Below are 23,442 nucleotides of genomic sequence, written 5' to 3' on the forward strand. Positions count from 1 at the left end.
TAAAAAAAGTTTAAAAATCGGAAACTGAACCATTTTCAAATCAAATCATAATTCTTGTTGGTGTTGCCTATGTGTGTGTGTGTCGGTTTAAATGTCAGCATTTGTTTACAAAACATTCAAAATGTGGTCGTGTTTGCAAATCATATAGTGAGCAGCAGTAGGCCTTTTTTCTGTCGCGTGGAAGCGTGTCCGTCCAGGATGGCTGGCTGTAGCGAGGGAACGCATGGACTGTTGAGGTAATTCAAAAAACTGGCAAGGCATACAATTTATTACAAGTTTGCTCGTCCACTTCACAGTGGCCAAGATATGGTCAAACATCACACCGAATCCTACGAGGTTAACGCACAGTTCAACAAGCTAGTCTCGCTGGAAGATTTTGACGAAACGCGCAAGGCAGATTTGGAGCGCATGAAAGGTAAGAAAAGGTAAATAGAACCGCAAAGCGGAGATTAAAGAAAACATTGCCCTACGTTTCAGAGCAACTGCGCTGCTTACTGTCGCAGGAACGGGTGAACAAAACGGAAAGCCTTTCGGAAGGTGTTTGGGAAAGCGAGCACCGCCGGATACGGCTTACCAGGGTGGAGGGCAAGTGGCAATCGTTCGGGTACGAAGATTCCACCGGCAAGTATGTGGAGTGTTACGAGGGTTTGTTTCTCATGGAAATGGTAAGCGATCTTCACCGTGGCCGTCACAAACTCTGTCTATCTCTCTCTCTCTCTGACTGCTTCTTTACCTTCTGCTTTTAGAATCGATTGATGGTAAAATGGAACGGAGTGGTGGTTTCAATCGAGCAAGGCTACAGTCTGCTGCTGGGCCATCCGGGGTCACTTACGCTGGAGGAGTATCAGGTTTATTCTACTCTGATCCGTTCCGGCTATTACGTTCTACGGTATGAGCGTGGACGAAAATATTGTACGACCAACCTGGACGATGTTCCGCCGGCCGAAGAACGGTGCGTGTGGGGCAATCTGTACGAAATGCTGAACCAACCGAATCCACGGAAGGATAAGTATCCGAAGCAGGAGGATGGCAAGCTGTACGAAACGGTCAGAAGATCAATGCAGCGGTACGGCAAGCTTATCCGCAATCCGGCGGCAAAGAGTGAAGAGAGCACGGACGAACCGACCAGCAAGAAACACAGACCGGATAACGTGTCCGCCAGCGAAGACCATTCCGATGGGTTCTCCAGAATCGAGCATTTTCGACGAATGTTCGATCGGTTCGATATTGTGCACAGTTTAAACGAGGAGGGCCGTTGGCTTGAGCGAACCGTTGACCCGCCAGAGGAGAACGATTTACGGCCAGTGTTTGATTTGTTTGCAACAGAATCTCAAACATTCAAGAAGTCATTCCCACCGTTACCAATTGCCCGAATCATTGTACGAAGGTAATGGGAACGTTTGAAGAGAATTCTTATCGGATTTATTAATGTAATTTTGTTTTTTTTGCAGATCCTCCCAAAGAATGCTTCACTTTAGAGAGCTGCATAGGATGTATCAGCAACAGGAGCAAACACCAGTACCGCTGATGCTGATGCTCGTTTCGGATAACTTATCGATACATTGCTTCCTGTACGACACGAAACGTGTTCAGCGTAATGTAATTGCGTTAACAGATGAAAATCCTCCAAGAGCAGCTGCATCTTCGTTTGCGCGAATGAACCGGCCATGCTGAGATGAACACACCACAATCACCCTTTAGGGACCACCACTGCCAACATAACGAAAGGAATCACTGAACAATAAAAACAAACGTAAGCATTATTTATCGCACGTGTTCCTATATTTCAGCCTTAACAAATTGTTTAATGTAACCCTCCCCATTCCCACCCGATCACGATGCACCTTTCATCAGCAGCTCCATTTGCTCGCGGCGCGTATTCCTGATGTGATCGGCAATCATCTTCTTGGGATCCTTCTTAAACGTCGTATCGTTCAGTACCCGTTTGATGGTGCTGCACCGCTTCAGGAACTCCTTCTTGCGCTGCTTCATGCGCTGGGTACGGCGCTCCTTCTTCGTTTTCGGTTCCGCCTTCCGGTCGTACTTGGGGACGCCCGTTTTCATCACCGTCGCCGCCGTCTTCACCTCGAACAGTGAGTCGAGCGACGGTAGCGCATCCAGCAGCGGTCTCATGTCGCCGGTGACGGCCGTTTGCTCTCGCTTCTTTCTTTCCTTGTCCTGCTTGAACGCTTGCTTGGTAAGTTGCACCTTCTTGAGCATCTCTTCCTTGCGGAACTGTTTCTTCTCCTTCTTGGACAGGCGGGAAATGGCCAGCTTGCGTAGCTTTTTCGTTTTCACTCCTTCTTCGTCTTCAAGCTCTTGTGCTGCGGGAGGTGTGGTGGCCGATGGTTTGGTTGCCGATTTTTCTGCCGGCGTACGTTTCGGAGCATTGCCATGCTTTTGTTTCGGTTTGGTTTCCACTATCTTGAAGCTCGTTGGTTCGGGACCATTTAGCTGGACCGGCGTCGATCGGTAGATGGGAAACGGGCCCTTCACTTTGCCGCTATCATCGGACGGTTTCGCGTTGAGTTTGGGTTTCGGGAGCTTTTTGTTGATCTTTCCCATTTTTTTCTGTAAGGATTTCAGGGACTTTGGATGCTGGCTGTAGCGAAACGGTGCAAAAAGGTTTGTTTTGAACGTGCTGATTCCCGAACAAAACCATGCGCGTGTTGTTGATGGAAGGTGTACGGGTTGGTTCATAGAAAGCACTTTTGACAGCTCGTCATACTGCATATGTATGAATCTTGGTCGCACGTGTCAAAGTGATTGTTTGTGTTGCTCGCAGTGCTGTTGTTTACATTGTGATTTTTTCCCGATTTCTCCCAATAAATCAGGGAAATATCTATTTCTTTAAAGTATTTGTAACATTTCCGAACAAAATGTCTGAAAGTGAAGAGCCGCAAGTGAAGGTGGAGTTTAAAAAGAAGGGGAAGAAACAGCTTCGACAAAGGAAACCTTCCAACAGTGAGGACGATGAGCAGGAGCAAGAAACAGAAGCTGATATATTGTAAGCATCTTTATTGAACTGCAACAACAGAGAACTAGAAACAATGGCTTTTGTTGTCTTTTTTAGAGCAAAGCTAGAGGAAACCAAGGAGCGACAAAAGCTGCGCAATAGACGGAACGGTGTTAACATCCTAAGCCTGGCTGCGGGTAAAAAAATAACCATTGAGGAGGAGATTACAGTTGTACGTATGCTAGAGCAGCTCATCCCTACAAGCGGATACTAAAGGACGGTTTGAATTAATCCATTCTCTGTTACAGAAAGATCCATTTAATATAAAAACTGGCGGGATGGTCAACATGCAGGCACTGAAGGCGGGAAAATTGAAGGCCGCAGTAGAAGACCCGTACGACACGGGCATAGGGACACAATTCTCCGCCGAAACAAATAAAAGGGACGAAGACGAAGAAATGATGAAGTGAGTAGTGTGAAATATTTCACCGGAAAGATCCATTCTTTAAAAAATAACCTCACTTCCTACCAGATACATTGAGGAGGAGCTGGGCAAACGGAAAGGCATCGCGCAGGAGCAGGACAACCAGGCGGAGGGCGAATCGTCCGGCAAGTACCTCAGCCCGGAGGAGGCGGCACTACTCTCGCTCCCCGCCCACCTTAGCCAAACGTCCTCCCAGCGCTCGGAAGAGATGCTGTCCAACCAGATGCTGAGCGGCATCCCGGAGATCGATCTGGGCATTGAGGCGAAAATTAAAAACATCGAAGCGACCGAAGACGCCAAGCTCAAGTACATGCAGGAGCAGCAGCGCAAGAAGGATCTCCCGTCGCACTTTGTGCCCTCGAACATGGCGGTCAACTTTATGCAGCACAATCGCTATCGGATCGATAATCCTGCGCCGGCCAAGCGCCGCTATCAGGAGGATCATCGCGACCAGCGGCACGATGACCGTGTGCCGAAGAAAGCGACCGATGATTATCATTTCGACAAGTTCAAGAAGCAATACCGGCGCCACTGAGAGCGGCCCTGGAGGTTGGGGCACATACTTTTAATTTTAAACAATGAATATGGTAAGCCAACGCGTAACGAGTAAGGATACTGATTGAACCACCGTTTATTAATAGCATTTTAAAGTTGAGATATTGAGAACACACCTTGAAGCGAAAACTTGTGTCAACGAACGATGGGAAGTGGTCTTGCACCTGCACCATACCAACCGGCGCGGAGCGGTTTTGGACCGGGAAACTGACAATTTGAGACAATTGTAAGTGTATTTACTCGTAGCTAGATAAATTCAGTCATGCATACACACGGGCAGAGTTACTCTGGCAATGAGAGTAACCAACATCTCACCCGCCAACGGTCGTCGGTAGTAGAGATGTACGAAACTTGCTCAATGCAATCATTTATCTTTTGTTATGGGGCGCCATCACTGACAACGGTTGGTTCTTGTTCTTCCGATAGGATTTTAAACTGCAAGCGCTCAAGTCTTTACTTCCTCTTCCATTCGGTTTCATCTCTTCACTATCGTTGAAGTCTTTTGATGTACGGGTTAATCCCACTTTACAAATCTTTTCAACGGACAGCCAGCCTGGTGTACTACCTTCAGTGGATTTCCGTTTTGTGCCCGGCTTTATTCTAGCTTGGTTTATCTTTTTTTATTATTTTGTAAGCGCATCTGCTATTTTACTAACTTTATTTGCCATCAGCCGTGGACTCTAGACGCAACACCTGTAACCTGTTGGATCCGAACTATTGTAATGTTTGTAATGCTTTATACTACTAGTTGCATTTGTTTCTCAACCAATGTCAAAAGAACAATGTTTGCAGTCTATGTTATTCTCTGTGTAGTCTAGATTCTGTGTTTCTTTTTTTTTCTTTCTTTCGATAACTATTGTTTGTTTCATTGTTACTTAAAGTAGGTATGTAGTCTTGCATTAATAGCCCTAAAAATACGTTAAAGTTGAAACTACCGGAACCTAAAAAAAACTAGCTATCACACTCCCTTTGAAACGGATTCCTTCGCTTAGAAGAAAGCGCCTATCCGACGAGCCGCACTCTGCCGTAGGACCCTTACACACATACACACACGCATACACGCACATGCTTACGCTTTCTGATAAATCATAGTAGCCTAAATTATGTTTAGCTTTGCTGCTTGCTTTTGCCCTGCAGCGTTCGGCAACAATTTACATGCATACAAACACGCACACACAAACACACACACTCGCGCTGGGACACACGAAAGGGCGAAGAATAGCCGTGGGATGTTGGTTTACATATTTCTTACCAAAAAAAAAACACACACACACACACACACACACATACATCAATACGTACGCACATACGATGAAAAGTGTGGAAAAGCGTTTAGAACTTCCATCGGTACCGATGAAAAGGGTAGATACGGGGTCTTCCTGGTGATCCTGTGTTTTTCCCCATCCATATTTTGTTTCGTATAGCTATGTATTACTTGTTCGATAATGCAACACCAGGTTTGAATTAGACCTGGTTAGAAAAGGTTGTCCCCTAGGTACGGTTTTTGTTTATGGGAAAAAGCGTTTGGTTAAAAAAGGTGTTAATTTAAACAGTACCGCGGCACTAATGTCTTTTATGCCTCTCTTCTCCGGCTCCGGCTTACCATTTGCCATTTGCAGAGAGGCCTGTATAGTCGGATAGTACGCCAGTCGGATTCTTCTTTGCGTGCAAACTTTTGGTTTCTAACCTACAACACACCGACCGGCCCTAGCGGCGGCGGACCAGCGGTTTGCGCCCTTTCTTCCCCTTCTTAGGATCACCAGCAGCGGCGGCAGCGGCGGCGACGGCGACGTCGACAGGCACCATCATCCGGCGGATGATGATCAGCATGAGCAGCAATTATAATACTTTCGACTTTACCTTTCCGCTGTTTGCGCTACTGCTGCCTTGCAGTAGTACCGGCGGCGGCACCGGCGAGTTGTGCAGGTTGTTGATGATCTTCATGCGCTTGTTCGATAGCGTTGTCAGCGACAAAGCACTCCTCTTCAGCGGATGCATCGTACGCTCGGGTGGCACGCTGCCCGACCCAGCAACACTACCACCCTCGGTCTTTGCCGCAACACTGTTGCCGTGCTGCTGCTGTTGCTGTTGCTGCTCCTTGGTTTGTTGCATCGACGAGATAAGACTCTTGAAGTACGCATTGCTCTGCAGGCAGGACGGTTTCTCCGTCTGTCCCTGGGGCGGCGTGAGAATGAGCCGCCGTTGACCGCGAAGCAGCGAGCTTCGATTCAGCCCACCGCCCGTGATTCCTCCTCCCACACCACCACCAAAACTGCCCGGGCTTCCCAAGCCACCACCGTTCATGCTGCCGGTCGGATCGATCCCTTTCGCCTTGCTGCCGGCACCGGTTGGGGATGCTAGCGAAGCGAGCAGTATGTCGCTCCCGGTGCGGCCACCAATCCCGGTCCTTGCACTGCCCGACCCGAGCGGCGAGTGGGGCGTGCCGGTCGTACCGCTCGGCGACGTTAACCGTTTCCCGTCCAGCGCCGTCTCCTGCAGCAGATTCCGGCGCACGTTCAGCAGCTTCCGGTTCATGGCGTACCCGCCGGCGAGCCGGCGTAGCTGGAAGTTGTTCACGTGCAGCGGCTTGGGCAGCGAGCTGTACCACATCTTAACGCCCCGCCCACCCTCGTCCAGCTGCTCGATCGGGAAGCTCTGTTGCTGCTGCTGTTGCTGCTGCAGCTGCCGCTCTTTGAGAAACTCCTCGTCCACCTTCTTGAGCAGCATCAGCTTGGACAGATCGACCGGGCTGTTCACGGTCAGTGGGTCGAGCTCCGTCTTCAGCCCGGACAGATTGTCGATAAAGTGCTGCTCGACGAGCGACAGGCTGGTGAGCTGATTCGGCGTCAGGATGATCGAGTCCGCCAGATCGCCCTGCAGCTGCGGCAGCACCAGCGGGTTGGTTGCGGTCGGGAGCAGGTTTATCGTCGGCACGATATCATCGATACTGTCGACCAAATCGACCTGGGACGACTGACGCTGCTGTTGCTGCTGCTGCTGCTGCTGTACCGCGTCGGCCGATTGGGCCAGATTTTGTGCGATCGTTTGCAGCGTGTAGTTGATCTGATCGCTGTACGATGGTAGCGTGAGATCGCCCAGCCCATTCGCGGACCCTGTGGCGGCTCCTGCCGCCGTGGCTAACCGGTAGGCCGCGTTCGGATCATGCAGTTCGGTCCCGTTCGCTGCAACGAGCGGAATCTGGTCTATCAGCTCGGCAGGAATGAACGCGGTTTGTTCACCCCCGGCACCGCAATCAACCACACCGGGCGGCAGCATTGCGTTCGGCCCGGTTCCTGTGCTGACTACTGCACCGGAAACGAGCTGTCCATCGCCGGTCCCTGCTGCCGCCGATGCACCGTGCGCCATGTTGAGCAAATTCGTACCGCCCAGATTCATTGAGGATATCACAGATAATGGAAGGGTGACCGTTAACCCGTCGGCCTGCATCAGACTGGTCGCGCCGTACTGTTGCGAGCTGCCATCGCTCCCATCGGGAGCGACGGACAGCTTCAGGAGATTCGTACTCGGATCCATTACAATCGAGGTGTGTTCGGGTAGGACCGCACCCGTGGCAACCGGATCGTCGCTGGGAAACTGTGACGCAAGCAGTTCGGAACCAGTGTTCGGCATGACCATTTGCTGCTGCTGCTGGGATAGCCCCCCGAGCTGCTGCTGGGGGATTGTGGCAGGCAGGGCGGTGGCGTTTGCTTGGGCCTGTTGGGCAGGGCCGTCCCTCGACTGGCTCGACTTCAGCGAACTGGACCGATGGTGCACGTTGGATGACTTTGACGACTGGCTCGACGATCCACCCGTCGAGCTGTGTGACCGGGAGGACGTTTTATGCTTCGACCGTTCGGTTCTGCCCTCACCCGCCGGTAACTTTTGACTGCCGGACGACGAACCGTGCGAAGAGTGGTGTGAGCTTTTACCACCGTCCGCTGGCGTTCCAGTCGGCAGGGAGGCGGATCGGGCAGTGGTTTCACCGGCCGCACTGCTCCGCCTGTCCTCGAAACCCGTTGACGAACTGCTGTTCGATTCCACCACCTCCATGAACCCGCCGGCATCGTCCTTCGCGGCGGTCGCCCCACCCGCCATACCGTGGCCGCGCATTTCCGCCAGCAGTTTGTCCAGCGTTTTGCTCCGACCCGGGACGGCGCGACGCTGCGATAGCGAGTGTGATTTGCAGGTGAGGGGACGCGTGCAGTGCCGTTTGCCGTCCGGCGTAACTACGCCACAGTGCCGGTCCGGGTCAAAGTCCCGCGATCGGGCACTGTCCGCCGCCTTCCGATCCGACGACGAGGACGACGTCTTTGGCTGTTGTGCTGGGGCGGAACTGCTGCTGCTGCTGCTGGTGCTACTGTTGCTGCTGGTGCTGCTGCTCGACGACGAGGAGGAGGATGAGGAGGACGAGGATGAAGAGGACGACGAAGAGGATGGCGAGGAACTGGAGGAGGAGGAGGAAGCCTGCTTCGAGCCACGCTTGGAGGATGATTTCGGTGCGGCGGCTGCGGCGGCGGAAGTAGCCTCACTGCCGGCCGCGATCGCAAACGTGGCCTTCTTTTCCAGCACGCCGGAACAGTTGCTCATCAGCACTAGCGGCACGCCGCTGCTGCCGATCGCACCGCCGGCGGTAAATTCGCGCCCAAGCTCGGCCGCACTCTCGCCCGTCCCGTGCGGCGCCGCCGAGATGGACGTTTTCGAAAAGGAGGACGCAAGGGAGCTGTTGTTGTTGCTGTTGCTGTTGCCACTACCGGCATAGCTGGCGGCAGATTTGGAGGAGGTGGACGACGAGGACGACGAGCCCGCGCCGGACGCGTTTTTGGCGCTTTTACTCTTCACCTTGCCGCTGCCCGACGACCGCACCTTCAGCGGTGGCACACTGTTGTGGCCGGCCGGCTCGAGCGCCGGCTCGTCGTAGGAACTGGAAACCGTTTTGCCGTCGGTGCGGCCGCCCGACGTTAGTTCGCCGGTCCGCAGCATACCGCCCTCAGTCTTGTCGCTCGCGGCGTAGCTGCCCAGGTGCTGTTCCGCCAGCGCACTGCTGCTGCTGCTGTTGTTACCCTTGCCACCAGCGGCAGTGGCCGCGGTTGTGCTAGCGCTGCTGTTTCCGTTCGCATTCAGCTTGGCCGTGTGGTTGATCAGCGAGTGGTGCCTGTTGGTCATGTGCTTTTGCAGTCCCTGCGGTTTCACCACGCTGCCACAGATATCACAGATCACTGCGTAGAACGGGTCCGTCTCGGGGCAGATGCCGTACAGGCCCATGTCCGCTTTGTCGAGCCGCATCACGCTGCCCCACTGCCGGTCCGTTTGCACGGTGCGGGCGGTACTGCTGCTGCCCGCGCTGCCATGCTTTGTCTGTGCCGGGAAGCTGTTCTGTCCCGCCGGGGCTGCGTGCGCCTTCCCGTGGTTCTGCTGCCCCGGTACGCTTTCCTCATCGTTGTCCACTGTTGGGTGCGGGCGTAAAAGGGTAATGAGGAGATGTGTTTTTTTGCGTGTGAGAGAGAGAGAGAGAAAGAAAGGCCTCAGATACCTACCAATGAATGCGGCCGACCCGTTCGCTATCTTCTCTATGAACGATTTCCACGGCTGCCCCCTCAGCTTGGCCAGGCCGCCACCAAGCACGACGCAATCACGATTCATGGTGTGTGAGTGTGTGTGTGTGTGTGTGTGTGTGTGTGTGTGTGTGTTTGCGGTTGCTTACCACCTGAGACGACCTGAGTTGTAATTGTGATGGGACAAGAGAGATGAACGTAAGATTCGTTCTGTCCGATTGTGTCGTGCACTTGCGCTTGCTGCAACACGCTCGTAGTTAAGTTTGCCCCTTGCGCACGGACTGTTGGTTAATCTTTCATGGGTGCGTTGTTTCTTTCGTTGCTTTTCATTCGCTTCTCTCTTTCTTCTTGATGTTTCGCAGACGTGTGGAGCAGACGAATTGTGCTTTTACAATCTAGCGCCTAGCGCTAGCGGTCTCAGGTTACCGTAACTAATGGTAGTTCTCGGTGGTGCGCATTAGCTGGAGCTCTGAAAAAAAACGAAACAAAATAAAACCAGTTAAACCATTGCCAAACAAAAGTAAGTGCCCCTTCTTACATTTAATTACACTTTTTTTTCTGAAACCCAACCCAGTGACAGCTAGCAAATTTAGACTGTAATTAAAACGAAAAAAACAAGGTCCGAACAGCTTCACCGGAGCGCAACATCAGCTGATAGTATTCACGCACACACTGCTGCAGGCTCGCTCGTACGCAAGAGCAGCAGCAAGAACCATTCTCGCGGCGGCGTAGCAGCAGCAAAAGTGGGCTTCATGCGTAGCACGGGGCACCGCAAACGGGCATGAATGAACGAAATTGTGGCCGCCGTGTACGGCTAGGCGTTGAGCAGGAGGAGGTGTCTCTTCTCCGGGCAAACTTTAACATGCTCTCTCCGGGGAATGAGAATGAGCACAAACCGTTTTCTCTCGATTGCTTCACCCTCCGGCCAAACAGCCGTCTTCAACCCCGCTGGAAGAACAATAGGCAGTGGTGGTGGTGGTGGACCACTAGTACACTCAAACGATGGCTCCTTCGCAACTGTCCTACGGTTTTGCTCGACGCATGCATTCGTCTTCGTCGTCGCCGCTGCTGCTGCTGCCTGTGGACTGGAAACTGGGTGGAGGGAGGTTGGAATATATGCTCTCTCTCTTTCTTTGCAACATCAGCAAGCAAGGCCAGAGGGAGGGCATGATAAACACGATAAGTAATTCAATTAAGATACGTTCAATTATGTTCTCATGCTTGGTCGAACAATGGGTGAATGTGGTCGTGGCTGGGGTTTGAAGATTGCATGGCACACTGCGCTTCTCCCATCATTTATCTTGAGCAAGAAGAACGGTTCTGTTGTATATTCAACCACTGAAATCCAACAATCCCGCAATTCTTATTAGACTTTAAATATTTTTTTGATATTCTATTTTTAATAGATCGGCATCATTTTGTCATGTCCGTTGGTACGGATGAGCTTTGCGTTGCTTTAGATCGGAATGCTCCAGGCCACATCGAAGGAAAGTGCAACTGCACCACCGTTTCAATGCAATTGGGAACATCAATCGACTCCTTTGTTCGTTAAGTAGGACTCCCATTCCCTCTCCGACCAGAAACTATCGCACACACACACACACACAGCTAAGCCCATGGGGGTATTACGGCGAAAAGGGGATGATGTTCAATCACCCGGCAGCAGCAAAAAAAAAACACTCACTCACACATACACACACAAGATTTGCGGGTACACCGACCTGCCTACGTTGTCCTCGCTAAATTCACCACACCGACTGGATGGGCAAGACGATTATCCAAGCATGCTTTGGATATGCTTCACTACGGGCCACATATGCTGCGGTGGTGGCGGCGACGACCACAGATCGTATGTTGCGAAACAGAGATGAAACGTTTCTCTCCCTCTCTAAACAAAACTTGACATACGGAGCATAGGTCAGTACGCTCGGGGAATCAACGCACACACACACACATACTACGACAATGATGATGATGATGACGGGGGGATGCTGCAGCGAGATGGGGTTTTTGCAAGGACGAAAACCGAGAGCATAAAGGAAAGCAGAAGGGTGTGGCGTGCTAGCAACGAGCGAGAGAGACGATCGAGGCGATGGACAACATCATACCCCACTACTAACACCACCAACGGCAGCAGACGGAGACAGACGTCGGCGGCTATCACATTATCGACTTTTCGGAAGCTCCTTCTAGAAACGCGAGACAGACACGGACACACAAAGGCACATATACACCTTTCTTACGCAGGACTAGTACGCACCAATGATCGCACTATTGTGGTACTACACACACACACACACCCCGACACACGGTGGCGAAAGAGTAACCCTGGAAGGAGTAGTTGGTGGTTGTTGGCCTCCGTAACACCTTTAGGGCCGCAGTGCTGCCGAAGCGGGGTGGGGGAGCTCGGGTCGCACCGACAGGGGAGCTGCACTCTTCGGGAACAAAACACACCCCACAGTGACACAGTGCGCCTCTAGCACGACACAGCACGGCTACGACACGTGTGGTTGTTCCGCGCCCGTACCGGGTGCGAAGATGCACAGAAAATCAGAACATCAGTAGTAGCAGCAGCAGCAGCAGAGGCTTACCATCTCTGAATTTGGGTACGACGAGACGATAATACACCACGCTCTGGCCCCTTTCTGTGTGTGTGGTGCTCTTTTTCTGATGTGTGTTGATGTTTTCAACTGTCACCGATTTACACCATCGTCGGCCGCGACCACCCGTTCAACATGGAGTGGGGTTTTGACGTGTTCGAAAATCGCTACCTCTCGTTCCTTCTCGTGCGGCAAATTACTGCAGTTCGCGAGCTCGCAAACGGTCTAAAAAAGGAAGAGATGGATATTGCTCGCTGGCGAGGATTTTTGATTTTTTGCAGAGGCGAATGAAACCAAAAGGCTCAAAGACTCTTTACAAATCAATATAAAAGATGGTTTTTGAATTTAGGAATGAGGATTTTTGACTAGCGATGATCTTTCTATAAAACAGCATCCAAGACTTCGATCCGACTCCGACTATTGTTAGTCCGATTCGGACTCTACTAAAATGGGAACCGCTAGTTCCGCCCGGAGTTGGAGTCGTCTGGAGTCGTCCGGAGTCTTCCGAGGTCGTCCGGAGTGGGAGTCGATCGCAGTCGATTGGAATCGGAGTCGGCGGGTCTCCGGATGACTTCGACTCCGGGTGAACCCGGACGAATTCGACGACGGGCGATTCCGGATGACTTCTGATATTGCTGGACAGACCCAGCAGAGAGGTCAAAGGGTGTTTGACCTTCAAATAGCTTGCGCTGGTGTGTTAATATGCAACAGTGTTAATGGAAAAAACTAAATGGCCAAAACATAAAAATTGGCGTGATATATGCTATTGAATTAATTGTTATGTTTTTTTGGTGTGTTCCTACGATTATTTGGGCGTTTCACAGAATTTTTTGGTTCAATTGTATTGATATCCAATCGGAAAATACCACTAAATTATGGGAAGGAACCAAAAATCTATGAGATACGGTGCATAAATCGTGAGACGAGCCCAAAAAACTGTATTCCTTCGTTTTTTTAGATAAGTCTTATTTTCGCTCTATGTTCTTGTTTATGGGATTAGTTGTAGCGAATCCTCGCTAAAGATCATACTTAAAGATTTTCTAATTATTGTCTTGTTCTTTGGTGGCTCGTTCTTCGTTGAGTACGTCGTGTTCGTGTCGTGTCCTCTAGTAAATGAGCGAGAGGCAGTGATTTTCGAATGTCAAAAAAAGCTCGATTTGTCGAACGGGTGCGATTGAACGAAACTTGCGCACAGTGTAGGAAGCTGCTGGGAGCTGTTGGACAAATTGAAATTTTTTGAGGATTTTTTTAAAATATTTCCCATAAAGTTCGTTATTTCTAGTATGAAGCAGCTCTTTTGCATATTATCCAAGTAAGCATTTTCTTTTCCGATGATCAATTCACTTTAGTGTTTTATATAACATACCGTACCGTTGGGCAAAATTTACTGTATCCAAATCTTTACACCCCAAATTAACCCACCATGATGACCGAATCCGAACAGTCCGAGATGCAGGAGCAACAGTTCCGGGAAATGTTTGAAATGTTCGATCGCGACGGTAGCGGTTCGATTTCGACGACCGAGCTCGGTGATCTGATGCGCGTGCTGGGACTAAACCCAACGATGGCCGAGCTGGAACAGATGGTGTACGAAGTCGACTCGGACGGCAATGGGCGAATCGAGTGGGAAGAGTTTGTGGCACTGATGAAGAACAAATCGCGCGAACCGGTCGACGAGAAGGAGCTGTACGCCGCGTTTAAAGTGTTCGACCGCAACGGGGACGGGTTTCTGTCCGTTGACGAGCTGTCCGATGTGATGCAAAACTTTGGCGAGCGGTTGACGCAGCGCGAGCTCGAGGACCTACTGGCCGAGGCCGATATTGACGGTGATGGGAGGATTAACTATGAGGAGTTCGTTTACATGCTGATGAAGTGAGCGGTTGGGGAAAAATGGACTAGGTACAACGGTGCTGCTGTTCCATTTAAATAGATGTTTGATTATTTTATTAACGTACATCACCCTTGTTAAGCTTATGTATTTATGGGCAGATACCGAATGCGTAAGGGAAACCAAGGGAAATGGGATTTCTAGCCGCACTAGTTCGGTAACCGATTTTTGATTAAATTTTCTATCTTCTTAATTCTTCCCTTGTCCATTAGCGAGTCTCCCAGGGCCATAATACTGGAACCGGCGCCACTGATTGCGGCTGCAGCCGCTGCAATTTGCTGCGATTGCGTTGAATTCCCGCCCGAAGTGGGCGGTTCGTTGCTTTGCTGCGTGCTGTTGCCACTTTCGGCGCCCGCCGCCTGACTGCCAGCGGTAGCCGAGGACGTCGGCGGTTGCTGCTGCAGCTGCGGGCAAGCCCGCTTGTAAGCTTCCACCAGCTGTTGCTGCTCGATCTTGCGCACATTCTTCATCTCCAGTATCTTGTGAAACTCTACCACGCTGCTTTCCGGCATCAGCTTCAGGTACTGCTCGATGTAGAGCGACGCCGGATGGACGGGCTGCATCACGACCTTAATTATCATTTCCGCCTTTGCCATGCCCTTGACGACGACCTTCGTGTAGCTGGCGGGTGGTTTCCGTTGCACCTGCGACCCGATGGAGGGCAGATCCATCAGCACCGTTTTCAGGCTGTGCGTGTCCAGCAGGAGCTGCTCGCAGCCGAGAATGTTCCCACCGGATGCGGCACCACCGCTGGCGCCACCCTCGGAAAGGCTCGAGCTGGACGCACTGGCGACCAACGCTGCCGTGCCCGATGCGGACGACGAGCCGGACGAGGTCGGCCGCAGCCGGTACAGTGTGTTGATGTACTTGGGAATGAAGGAGTTAACGAACTTGTGGCAAAACTGCGTGTAATACTTGCGGCTGTTGGCCAGATTGTCCCGTATCACGGGGACGGTTTGCTTGAGATTCGTTATGATCTGGTTGACGAAGCCGCTCTGGTCGCCCACGTTGCTGATGCTGTGCCAGGCGATCTTGGTCATCAGCAGCAGCGACTGTTCGCAGGCCGCATCGAGATCGTGCACCAGCAGCTGGATGCAGTTGGAAATGATGCGATGGTAGACGTCCTTCTCGTCCGACAGGTCTACCTTCGCGACGTACTGCTTGTCGATCTTTTCCTTCAGCTTGTCCTCCAGCTGCTGCACGGTCTCGAGACAGTATTCGGCCGTCGCGAGAATGTAGCAAATCTTGCGCATATCTTCAGAGGAGAACCTGAAAAAGGGAATCAATGTGATTACTCGGCAGGCAAATTGAGGGAGCCAGCCCCACTGTAATTACCTTGGCGTTTCACCCTCCTTGAGGAAGTTGTGTATCACCTGGCCGGCGGCGGTGGACAGGTTTTGAAAGTCCTTCGTCAGCAGCGACATGCTGGAGCTGATCGAGGAGGTGGTCGTGTTCGGTGGCTGCGGTTTGGGAATGCGTGCCTCCAGCACCTTGGCAGCGTACTCGCGAAGATACTTCTTGAACAGCAGCACCAGATCGTACATTGGCTTTTCGTTGCTCAGCTGCATACACTGTACCATGCACTTTTTGTAGAATACGAACAAATCGGCGCAGCTGAAACGGGAAATGCGGTTCTTAAGACACGAACACAAAATTCCCTTCCATGAGCAAGCACTTACTTCGGTAGGATGCCTGGATTGATTTCCTTCGGCACGACCATCTGTTGATTCGCCTGCGCAAACTGCTCGATCAGCGCGGTCAGCTCCCGATCGATACTGTCCGTGTAGATGTCCAGGTAGGGCTTGAAGCAGCTGCCGATCAGACTGCTGAAGGAACCGCGCTCCGGCCGTACCTCCTCGCTGGTCGCCTCCACGAGCGTCGTGCCGTTGAACCGCTTGTCGAGCAGCTGCTCAAAGTTGGCCGTTTTCTGGATGGCAAACAGTAGCAGCTTCACGTCGATCTCCGTCCTTCGGCGGGCGACAATCTTTGCCAGCTCCTCGCGCGTTATCGTGCAAAACTGGACCGTGATGCGCTCGGACACTTCCCAGTCGGGCGGGAAGACGGTGCCGTACTTTTCCTCAAAGTCCAGCAAATGGCGCTTCACCCAGGCGTACCGCTTGTCGATCTTGTCCAGCCAGGCAATGTCTTGGTTTTCGTGAAACAGCTGCACATACTCCTGCAGTTGCAGGTCTGTAAAGTGTGGAGCAAAATTGTAGCGTTAGTTTTTAATGCTGATGTGTGTTCCCCCTCCTCCACCCCAACCCAGTACGTACTTATGAACCATTTGAGGATGTTCTTTTTCACCGGCTTGTCCAGCACGGACGCCACCTGGCACGCGTCCTTCAGCTGCGTCAGCGTCATCCGGTTCGCGTTGCTGTGGCTCGTCGGGGAGAAAAAGTTCTTAAAATCGTCCGTAATTTGCGTGGCCAGCTCGGACTGGATTTGCTGCACCTGGGCGGACAGTGTCTGGATCTGCGCGATCTCCGAGTACTGCTGAAAGTGCTGGTTAACCTCGATGATGGCCTGCAGCGGGTTCAGCACCTCGCCGTACTGGCGCCGCTCCGACAGGCGCTTCAAATTTTCCACCCCACCCACCAGCATGTGCAGATGGTTGAGGGTGGTGATGGCATAGGTGAGGTTGTTTTTGGCCGAATCGAGCTGCTTGATGTCGCGCGTTATCTCCTTCACCGCGTCCTCGGTCTTCTCCGCCCGGCTCTTGATGTCGGTGATGAGGGAGAACAGCTGCGTGAGCGACTGTTGCGCTTCCTTCAGCGCAACGCGCCCATTCTCGCCCGTGTTCACCTGGCCCCGCACCACGCTGCGGATGTTGTCGTCGATCAGGCTGATGTCGCACTCCATCTTCGCGATCACCTCGTCGATGTTGGACAGCGACTGCTCGTTCGGGAACAGCTGGTTGATGTAGTCGGTCGGATTGAAGTCGGGCTGGTCGAGCGGGTCGGAGCTCTGCAGCACCTGCTCGATGGCACGCTGCACGTCCTCGGACAGGACGATTTCGTTGATGTGATCCTTTTTCGCGTCATGCTCCTGCTCGACTAGGTTCATGTTTGGAATGTTGCTGTGGGTTTTTTTTTTGTGGGATGTGGGGTGGGGGCGAATTTGCTGATTCTTTGCGTATCAGCAAATTCTCTGTGGTCCTGCACCCGAGTTAAAGCTACACGTAATATCAACACACTCAGCTGTCAAAACAATATGCAACTCATAGAGCAAGGTGAATGGGTCGGCGGTGTGATCAGTGCATCAAGATTACAGGCATTCCCCGATATACGCGATTAATGCGGACCGGAGACAATAGCGTATCTCGGATATTAGCGTAAGTTGAATTTGGAGGTTTTCAGTCCAATTATAGCTTATTTTCGTATAATTTTGCTTGAAGTGGTAGATTTTTAGCCACGTATAATACGGATGTCACACGAAGCGTAAACTTAATGCGGACCGGAGACAATAGCGTATCTCGGATATTAGCGTAAGTTGAATTTGGAGGTTTTCAGTCAAATTATAGCTTATTTTCGTATAATTTTGCTTGAAGTGGTAGATTTTTAGCCACGTATAATACGGACGTCACACGAAGCGTAAACTTTGGCGTAAACTGGATTTCAGCCATACAACCCTAAAATCTTTTGACAGGAAGTTTACGCTCTCTCATACAAATCTAGCGTAAACTTTTTGAATTTACGCTTCGTGTGACGTCCGTATAATATGGTCATTTCGAATATGGCGCTTATCGAGGAATACCTGTAGTAAGGAAGGATTTAAAAAAAAATCGGCAATTATTGTGCAATGCTGGTAGATTAAAAAAAATGCATCATTAACACTAAACACGTGTTGAAAAATTACTTTGAAAAAATGTGGTATTCAGATAAAAAATAAAATAAATTGCATAATTGCATTTGTTGGTACATTTTACCACTCGGGCAGTATGGTTGTAAGTGTCAAAAAAAGGTAAACACAGGACGTGTGTGTTTTGAAATGGGCCGGTCTTTGCGGCGCCGAAGCACACGATTTCGCTGGCAAATGAGATAACAATTGCGGGGCTCGGGAAAATGCTCCGTGTTTTCCGACGAAATGTGGGACCGCCACTCTGGCCCGGTGGCTGTGGCCGAACCGCAACAAGTGTTATCCTGCGACAATACGGAACTGGAAAGGGTAAGACGGACGGAGTAGGACATCTTTTTCTACCAAATTTTACTTCACACACCGTTTTCTCGCTGAATAGAAATTGCCTCGGCATACAAACCATCACAGGTGGAGAGAAGCTGCGAATCGGGAACGACACCTCAACTGCCGAGTGCATTCAACCAGACACGCGACAACGCCCCACCATTCAATGTGCTCCTGCCGCCACCGAACGTAACGGGAGAGCTTCACCTGGGTCACGCGCTTACCGGCGCCATACAGGATGCGTTGGTGCGGCAGGCCCGCCTGTCCGGCCGACGGACCACCTGGATCCCGGGCATGGATCACGCCGGCATCGCGACCCAGGTGGTGGTGGAAAAGCGACTGCTGAAGGAGCGAAACCTCACCCGGCACGATCTCGGAAGGGAACGCTTCCTGCAGGAGGTGATGCAGTGGAAGGTGGAAAAGGAAGACAGCATCCGGCGGGCGCTGAAGAAGCTGGGCTGCTCGATGGACTGGAGCAGGGAGTACTTCACGATGGATGCGCACCAGTCGGTCGCGGTGAAGGAAGCGTTCGTGCAGCTGTTCGACCGGGGGCTGATCTATCGCGATCGTTCGCTAATCAATTGGTCCTGCACGCTCGAGTCGGCCATTTCCGACGTGGAGGTGGAGAATGTAGAAATTAGCGGCCCGACCGAGATAGCCGTGCCGGGGTACAGCCGTAACGTCACGTTCGGGCGAATGGTGGACATAGCGTACAAGGTGCAGGGATCGACGGAAGAGATCGTCGTGTCGACGACCCGGCCGGAAACGTTTCTGGGTGATGTAGCCGTGGCGGTGCATCCGGACGACGGGCGTTATTCGCATCTGCGCAACAAGGTCACCTTCCTGTGGCATCCGGTGAGGAAGGAGGAGATCCCGCTCATCTTTGACGGCGCGGTCGATCGATCGTTCGGGACGGGAGCGGTCAAGATAACGCCCGCGCACGATCGGTTCGACTTTGAGCTGGGTCGCCGGCACCATCTGGCCACGGTCGAGGTGATCGATGAGCGGGGAAGGGTGCAGGAACATTTCGGTCCCTTCACCGGCATGCCGCGGTACGAAGCGCGTGAAGCTTTGCTGGAGTATCTGGCGAAACTGTCGCTGCTGCGTGGCATTAAGCCACACACGATGCTGTTGCCGCTCTGCTCCCGGTCCAAGGATGTGGTGGAGCTGTTGCTTCGACCGCAATGGTTCGTACGGTGCCGGGAAATGGCACAGCGAGCGATGGACGCGGTGCGGGAGGGCAAGCTCGAAATAGTGCCCAACACGTTCGAACGGGAGTGGTTCCGGTGGTTGGACAACTGTCACGATTGGTGCATTTCGCGGCAGCTCTGGTGGGGCCACCGTATCCCTGCGTACTGTGTCCGGTATGACGGTGCAAAGGAGCGATGGATAGCGGCACGATCGGAGGAGGAGGCACGCGAAAAGTTTGCAGCGCTGGAACCGAACGCTGCGAAGGACGCGGTATCGATCGAGCAGGATCCGGACGTGCTGGATACGTGGTTTTCCTCCGGCTTGCTGCCATTTTCGTCGACCGGATGGCCGGGAAACGTTTCACCCGCCCATTATCCGCTGCAGCTGATGGAAACTGGGCACGATATTCTGTTCTTCTGGGTCGCCCGCATGGTTATGCTAGGTCAGGAGCTGACGGGGAAGCTGCCGTTCGAAAGGGTTCTACTGCATGGCATTATCTGTGACGAGTTTGGCAGAAAGATGTCCAAAAGTCTTGGCAATGTGATCAAGCCGGATCATGTCATACACGGCATTTCGTTGGAACGGTTACAGGCGGAGGCGGAAGATTCGCACCGGCGGGGTGTACTGTCCCAGGCGGAGCTGGGGAAATCCCTTGCCGGGCAGCGCAAAATGTTCCCCAGCGGTATACCGGAGTGTGGTATCGATGCGTTACGGTTTACGCTGTGTTCAGCCAACGTGAAGAACCATTTCATACATTTTAACGCACAAGAAGCGCATACCAATAAGCTATTTTTTAACAAAATTTGGCAAGCTACACGATACACATTGGCATGTGCCGAACGATTCGATGCGGGGAAAACTTTAGATCAAACAGTGGATCTACGGCAAACCGCCGATCGAATGCCGCTGATGGATCGATGGATACTGAGCCGACTCGGGAACACGGTGCAGCAGTGCCGAGAGGCGTTTGCGAGTTACAACTTTCATCTGGCAACGGCGGCACTAAAAACGTTTTTTTATAGCAATTTTTGTGACGTTTATTTGGTAAGTTGGCTTGTTTGATCCGTGGGACGTTTTTCACTTATAAAATATGTGTTTTTTTTTCAGGAAACGACAAAAATCAACATGAAACCGGAAAGCTCTTCTGTGGCAGCGCTGCACTGTGCCGTGCTAAAACACTGCCTCACTGTTGGTTTACGCCAAATGGAACCATTCACGCCGTACCTAGCGCAAGAGCTTTTAACGCATTTATGCGCCGCGAGTTCATCCATTGCCGTGGATTTGGACCACGACGCGGCACTCGGTTGGGTGGACCCCACGGTGGAAGAAAGCATTGAGTGTGTGCTGCAAATATGCCAGCACATTAGGCAAGCGAAAAACGAATACAATCCACCGATCGTGCGCAAACACAATCCTATTCTGCACATATACGCCAAAGCGCCCAAGCTTGCCGCCGAGTTGCACGTGCTGCGCGACACAATACAGCAGCTAACGCACTGCAACGGAGTCGTACTGCATTCGGACGAACGGTTGTTCGGCAACGTGCAGTACGTAGTGAAGGGTGCCCCAACGCATGACTGTTTAATTGGAATTGTGGCCGAGTCGGGCGGAGGCGCAAATGGTGCCGGTGCCGAGGCAAGCCGAAAGATGCTGGCGAAATTGGATGCAGAGATTGAGAAGCTGCTGAAGACTATTGGAAACGAAGGGTATAAACGGTCGGCCAGCGAAAGTGTACAGAAACGGCATCAGGAAAAGGTGCGTTTGTAAGTGGAAGGTGGCCGAGGAATGTAAGTTTAACGCAGATTCTTTTCCTTTCTGTTTTCCTCTAGCTTGATCGATTGCAGCAACAGCGGGAAGAGATGCTAAAAATGGCTTCCTAAGTGTGTTTGTGTTTGATTTCTCGCAAGAGAATCCTAGTCAGAATGCTGCTACGTTTGTGTGAGAACCCAGACAGTGTTATTTGTTGAAGAGGCAGAACTATTTTGCAATTAAAAAGTTTATGGAATACATTTAAACATACGCAGCACACAGGGGAGAGCACACTTTCACTACCTTACGCAACTATCTCGTCGATTGGTTTGCTGTTCGACGGACCAAACTGTAGCACGAGACGGTCGAACTCGGCCTGCCGCTTGTTGTACGCCGCCACCAGGCTGCTTCCCTTGTGGTCGTCCAGTATCTGAGCCAGGTAGCGGCTAAACTGGCTGCTGCTTTTGTCCCGCTGCTGGGACAGGGCGAGCAGATTGATCAGCGTGTCGTAGTTGTTCGGGTCGCGGTTTAAGCATTCGCGCAGCACCTGCTCCGCATCGTCGTACTTCTGCTGGCCGATGTAGCACACGGCCTGCCCGTTCAGCAGCAGCAGTGTGGGGGAAAACTTGTCGCACAGATCTTGGAAGATGAAGAAAGCATCCTGCAGCTTTTCACCGCCCTGCAAGTAAGGTAGAACAAACAGTTTTACCCGTGAGCCGGTTGGCGCAACACGTGCTACTAGTGCGATACTTACGATTTGAATGTTTAGCCATGCCTGGGACAGCTGCGTAAGGGTGGCATCGTCGTCCTTTTCCTGCATCGTGGTTGCGACCTGCTTCGCTAGATCTACACGGGACATTTTCAGCAGACAGTGCATGTGCAGGGACAGACACTCTAGGTTGAAGTTTCCCACCAGAACCCTGCGGGGAAGGAGCAGAAAAAGAGAGAAAAGAGATTAGCAGGATGGCGAGATGGTGCGAAAGATGTCTGCACTCACTTCATAGCCGTTTCGTAGGTTTCCTCGTTGCAGTAAATGATTGCGCCGACGATAATCCACACAACGTGCAGCTCGTTGATGTCGCCCTGGAATTTTTCATCAAAGATCGACACGATGGCTTCCTTCCGCGCGCTGTTGGACATGTACTCGGCCAGGTAGCGCAGGGCAAGGAGTGGCGTGTCGTTTGACGGTTTGATCTCGTCCAGCACCACGCGGTACTTGTGCTGCGCGATGTACGACCGGTACATGAAGATGTCCTTCTCCAGTGAGGCTTTCTGCAATACGCGGTAAGAATGGGGGTTTTAGTATCACAGCTAGGAACGGAGTGTGTGCGTGCTTTGCTGCACGTACGGATATTTTGTTACACTCATTGATGCACGTCTGGTAGTTGCCGATGTAGAATGCGTTCTCTACATCGATCAGCTCAGACACTTCGTTGTTTCGGTTCATGGTGCGTGCGATATAGATTAGAGGAAGTTTGGAAATCTTGAAACGGGCCGGGAATGTTGATATTTGGTTCCAAAATTTTGGAAGTTCCGAACACTTTCTGTGGTTGAAAATGACGTGGAATGGTATGAGTACAGAAAAATCGGTTGGATCATGCGGAATGTTGTGACAACTCGTGCTGGAATCAAAACAATCGTTTGACAGTCATGTTCACGTGCGGCGTTTCAAAAGCAACGGAATAGAATGCAAACGGTTTTATCGGAAGTTCATTTTACGGTAAATTTAAAGCATGTTTTTGGGCTTTCTTCAAAAAATAATTTGAAAATTATTGATAATTGGAGCTCGAACATGATGTGATAACATTAAACTCGTTTTAATATTATCATCCAAACCTCCCAATCGCCACAGATTAAGCTTAAACAACTGGAAAATCAAAAATAAATAGAAAAAAAAAATGAAAGCTCCATAGCTTCACTGGTTTGCTAAATAGATAGCGTATTACAACTCATCGTTATATTGCATTCCTTTTCTTGCAATGTGTTTCGACTAGCTTCATTCATCACGATTGTGAGCTTGAGTCGTTTAGAACCCCTTTAGTGGTCGTTTAGCGGCATTTGGGTTGGGTTGTCAATATAATTCAACAATTTCAAACATTATCATTGATGTTATTACGATTTTAAATTAAAAAAAGTCGTACGTATAATTGTATCTAAAACATCAATATTGTTTGTGTTGTTCTAAAAATTATAATTTTGCTTTTAAAATTGCGATTAATGAAGCAAGCGGCACGGTTTATTTTTATCTTCATTATTAACCAAAAGGTTGCAATTTGTGTTGTTAAAAT

The 23,442-nt window shown here is 51.2% G+C and overlaps 8 protein-coding genes across 14 annotated transcripts; 4 read left to right on the forward strand and 4 right to left on the reverse strand.

Annotated features, from left to right (window-relative positions):
• The first annotated feature begins 69 nt into the window (after window positions 1–69).
• On the forward strand, window positions 70–1,767 carry LOC5667139 (uncharacterized). The gene is made up of 5 exons (XM_001688881.2): window positions 70–236; window positions 297–415; window positions 478–665; window positions 747–1,387; window positions 1,452–1,767. Exons 1-5 carry the CDS (start codon window positions 70–72, stop codon window positions 1,672–1,674), a joined length of 1,338 nt encoding a protein of 445 aa, XP_001688933.2. The 3' UTR covers window positions 1,675–1,767.
• LOC5667140 (ribosome biogenesis protein SLX9 homolog) lies at window positions 1,761–2,701 on the reverse strand. Its single transcript, XM_001688882.2, has one exon. The coding sequence runs from the start codon at window positions 2,698–2,700 to the stop codon at window positions 1,834–1,836; it is 867 nt and encodes a 288-aa protein (XP_001688934.2). The 5' UTR covers window position 2,701; the 3' UTR covers window positions 1,761–1,833.
• LOC1277206 (splicing factor C9orf78 homolog) lies at window positions 2,701–4,064 on the forward strand. The gene is made up of 4 exons (XM_316650.5): window positions 2,701–3,007; window positions 3,074–3,188; window positions 3,265–3,422; window positions 3,489–4,064. Exons 1-4 carry the CDS (start codon window positions 2,880–2,882, stop codon window positions 3,973–3,975), a joined length of 888 nt encoding a protein of 295 aa, XP_316650.3. The 5' UTR covers window positions 2,701–2,879; the 3' UTR covers window positions 3,976–4,064.
• A 729-nt stretch (window positions 4,065–4,793) lies between these two features.
• Window positions 4,794–12,272, reverse strand: LOC5667143 (serine-rich adhesin for platelets). 5 transcript variants are annotated; one of them, XM_061646127.1, is made up of 4 exons: window positions 12,139–12,233; window positions 11,808–12,042; window positions 9,530–10,016; window positions 4,794–9,439 (listed from the first exon to the last, which is right to left on the reverse strand). In XM_061646127.1, exons 3-4 carry the CDS (start codon window positions 9,633–9,635, stop codon window positions 5,835–5,837), a joined length of 3,711 nt encoding a protein of 1,236 aa, XP_061502111.1. In that variant the 5' UTR covers window positions 9,636–10,016; window positions 11,808–12,042; window positions 12,139–12,233; the 3' UTR covers window positions 4,794–5,834. The 5 variants fall into 5 exon arrangements, with proteins under 5 accessions (XP_061502111.1, XP_061502110.1, XP_061502113.1 ...); XM_061646126.1 differs by lacking the exon at window positions 11,808–12,042 and having other exon boundaries at window positions 12,139–12,272; XM_061646129.1 differs by lacking the exons at window positions 11,808–12,042; window positions 12,139–12,233 and adding an exon at window positions 11,269–11,801.
• A 1,040-nt stretch (window positions 12,273–13,312) lies between these two features.
• On the forward strand, window positions 13,313–14,101 carry LOC1277208 (uncharacterized). 2 transcript variants are annotated; one of them, XM_061641458.1, is made up of 2 exons: window positions 13,313–13,459; window positions 13,592–14,101. In XM_061641458.1, the coding sequence occupies exon 2, from the start codon at window positions 13,598–13,600 to the stop codon at window positions 14,021–14,023; it is 426 nt and encodes a 141-aa protein (XP_061497442.1). In that variant the 5' UTR covers window positions 13,313–13,459; window positions 13,592–13,597; the 3' UTR covers window positions 14,024–14,101. The 2 variants fall into 2 exon arrangements, with proteins under 2 accessions (XP_061497442.1, XP_316652.5); XM_316652.5 differs by having other exon boundaries at window positions 13,328–14,101.
• LOC1277209 (vacuolar protein sorting-associated protein 53 homolog) lies at window positions 14,064–17,256 on the reverse strand. The gene is made up of 4 exons (XM_316653.5): window positions 16,309–17,256; window positions 15,715–16,225; window positions 15,371–15,649; window positions 14,064–15,304 (listed from the first exon to the last, which is right to left on the reverse strand). Exons 1-4 carry the CDS (start codon window positions 17,096–17,098, stop codon window positions 14,185–14,187), a joined length of 2,700 nt encoding a protein of 899 aa, XP_316653.5. The 5' UTR covers window positions 17,099–17,256; the 3' UTR covers window positions 14,064–14,184.
• Window positions 17,257–17,930: 674 nt separating this feature from the next.
• Window positions 17,931–21,433, forward strand: LOC1277210 (valine--tRNA ligase). Its single transcript, XM_061641455.1, has 4 exons — window positions 17,931–18,199; window positions 18,270–20,449; window positions 20,513–21,160; window positions 21,235–21,433. Exons 1-4 carry the CDS (start codon window positions 18,097–18,099, stop codon window positions 21,283–21,285), a joined length of 2,982 nt encoding a protein of 993 aa, XP_061497439.1. The 5' UTR covers window positions 17,931–18,096; the 3' UTR covers window positions 21,286–21,433.
• Window positions 21,365–22,785, reverse strand: LOC1277211 (coatomer subunit epsilon). Of its 2 annotated transcripts, XM_316655.5 has the most exons (4): window positions 22,503–22,785; window positions 22,152–22,426; window positions 21,909–22,074; window positions 21,365–21,833 (listed from the first exon to the last, which is right to left on the reverse strand). In XM_316655.5, the coding sequence occupies exons 1-4, from the start codon at window positions 22,599–22,601 to the stop codon at window positions 21,459–21,461; spliced, it is 915 nt and encodes a 304-aa protein (XP_316655.5). In that variant the 5' UTR covers window positions 22,602–22,785; the 3' UTR covers window positions 21,365–21,458. The 2 variants fall into 2 exon arrangements, with proteins under 2 accessions (XP_316655.5, XP_061497441.1); XM_061641457.1 differs by having other exon boundaries at window positions 21,365–22,074; window positions 22,503–22,760.
• Between the last annotated feature and the right edge of the window lie 657 nt (window positions 22,786–23,442).

Source organism: Anopheles gambiae, chromosome 2 (genome assembly GCF_943734735.2).
Source record: "Anopheles gambiae chromosome 2, idAnoGambNW_F1_1, whole genome shotgun sequence".
Classification (NCBI taxonomy): domain Eukaryota; kingdom Metazoa; phylum Arthropoda; class Insecta; order Diptera; family Culicidae; genus Anopheles; species Anopheles gambiae.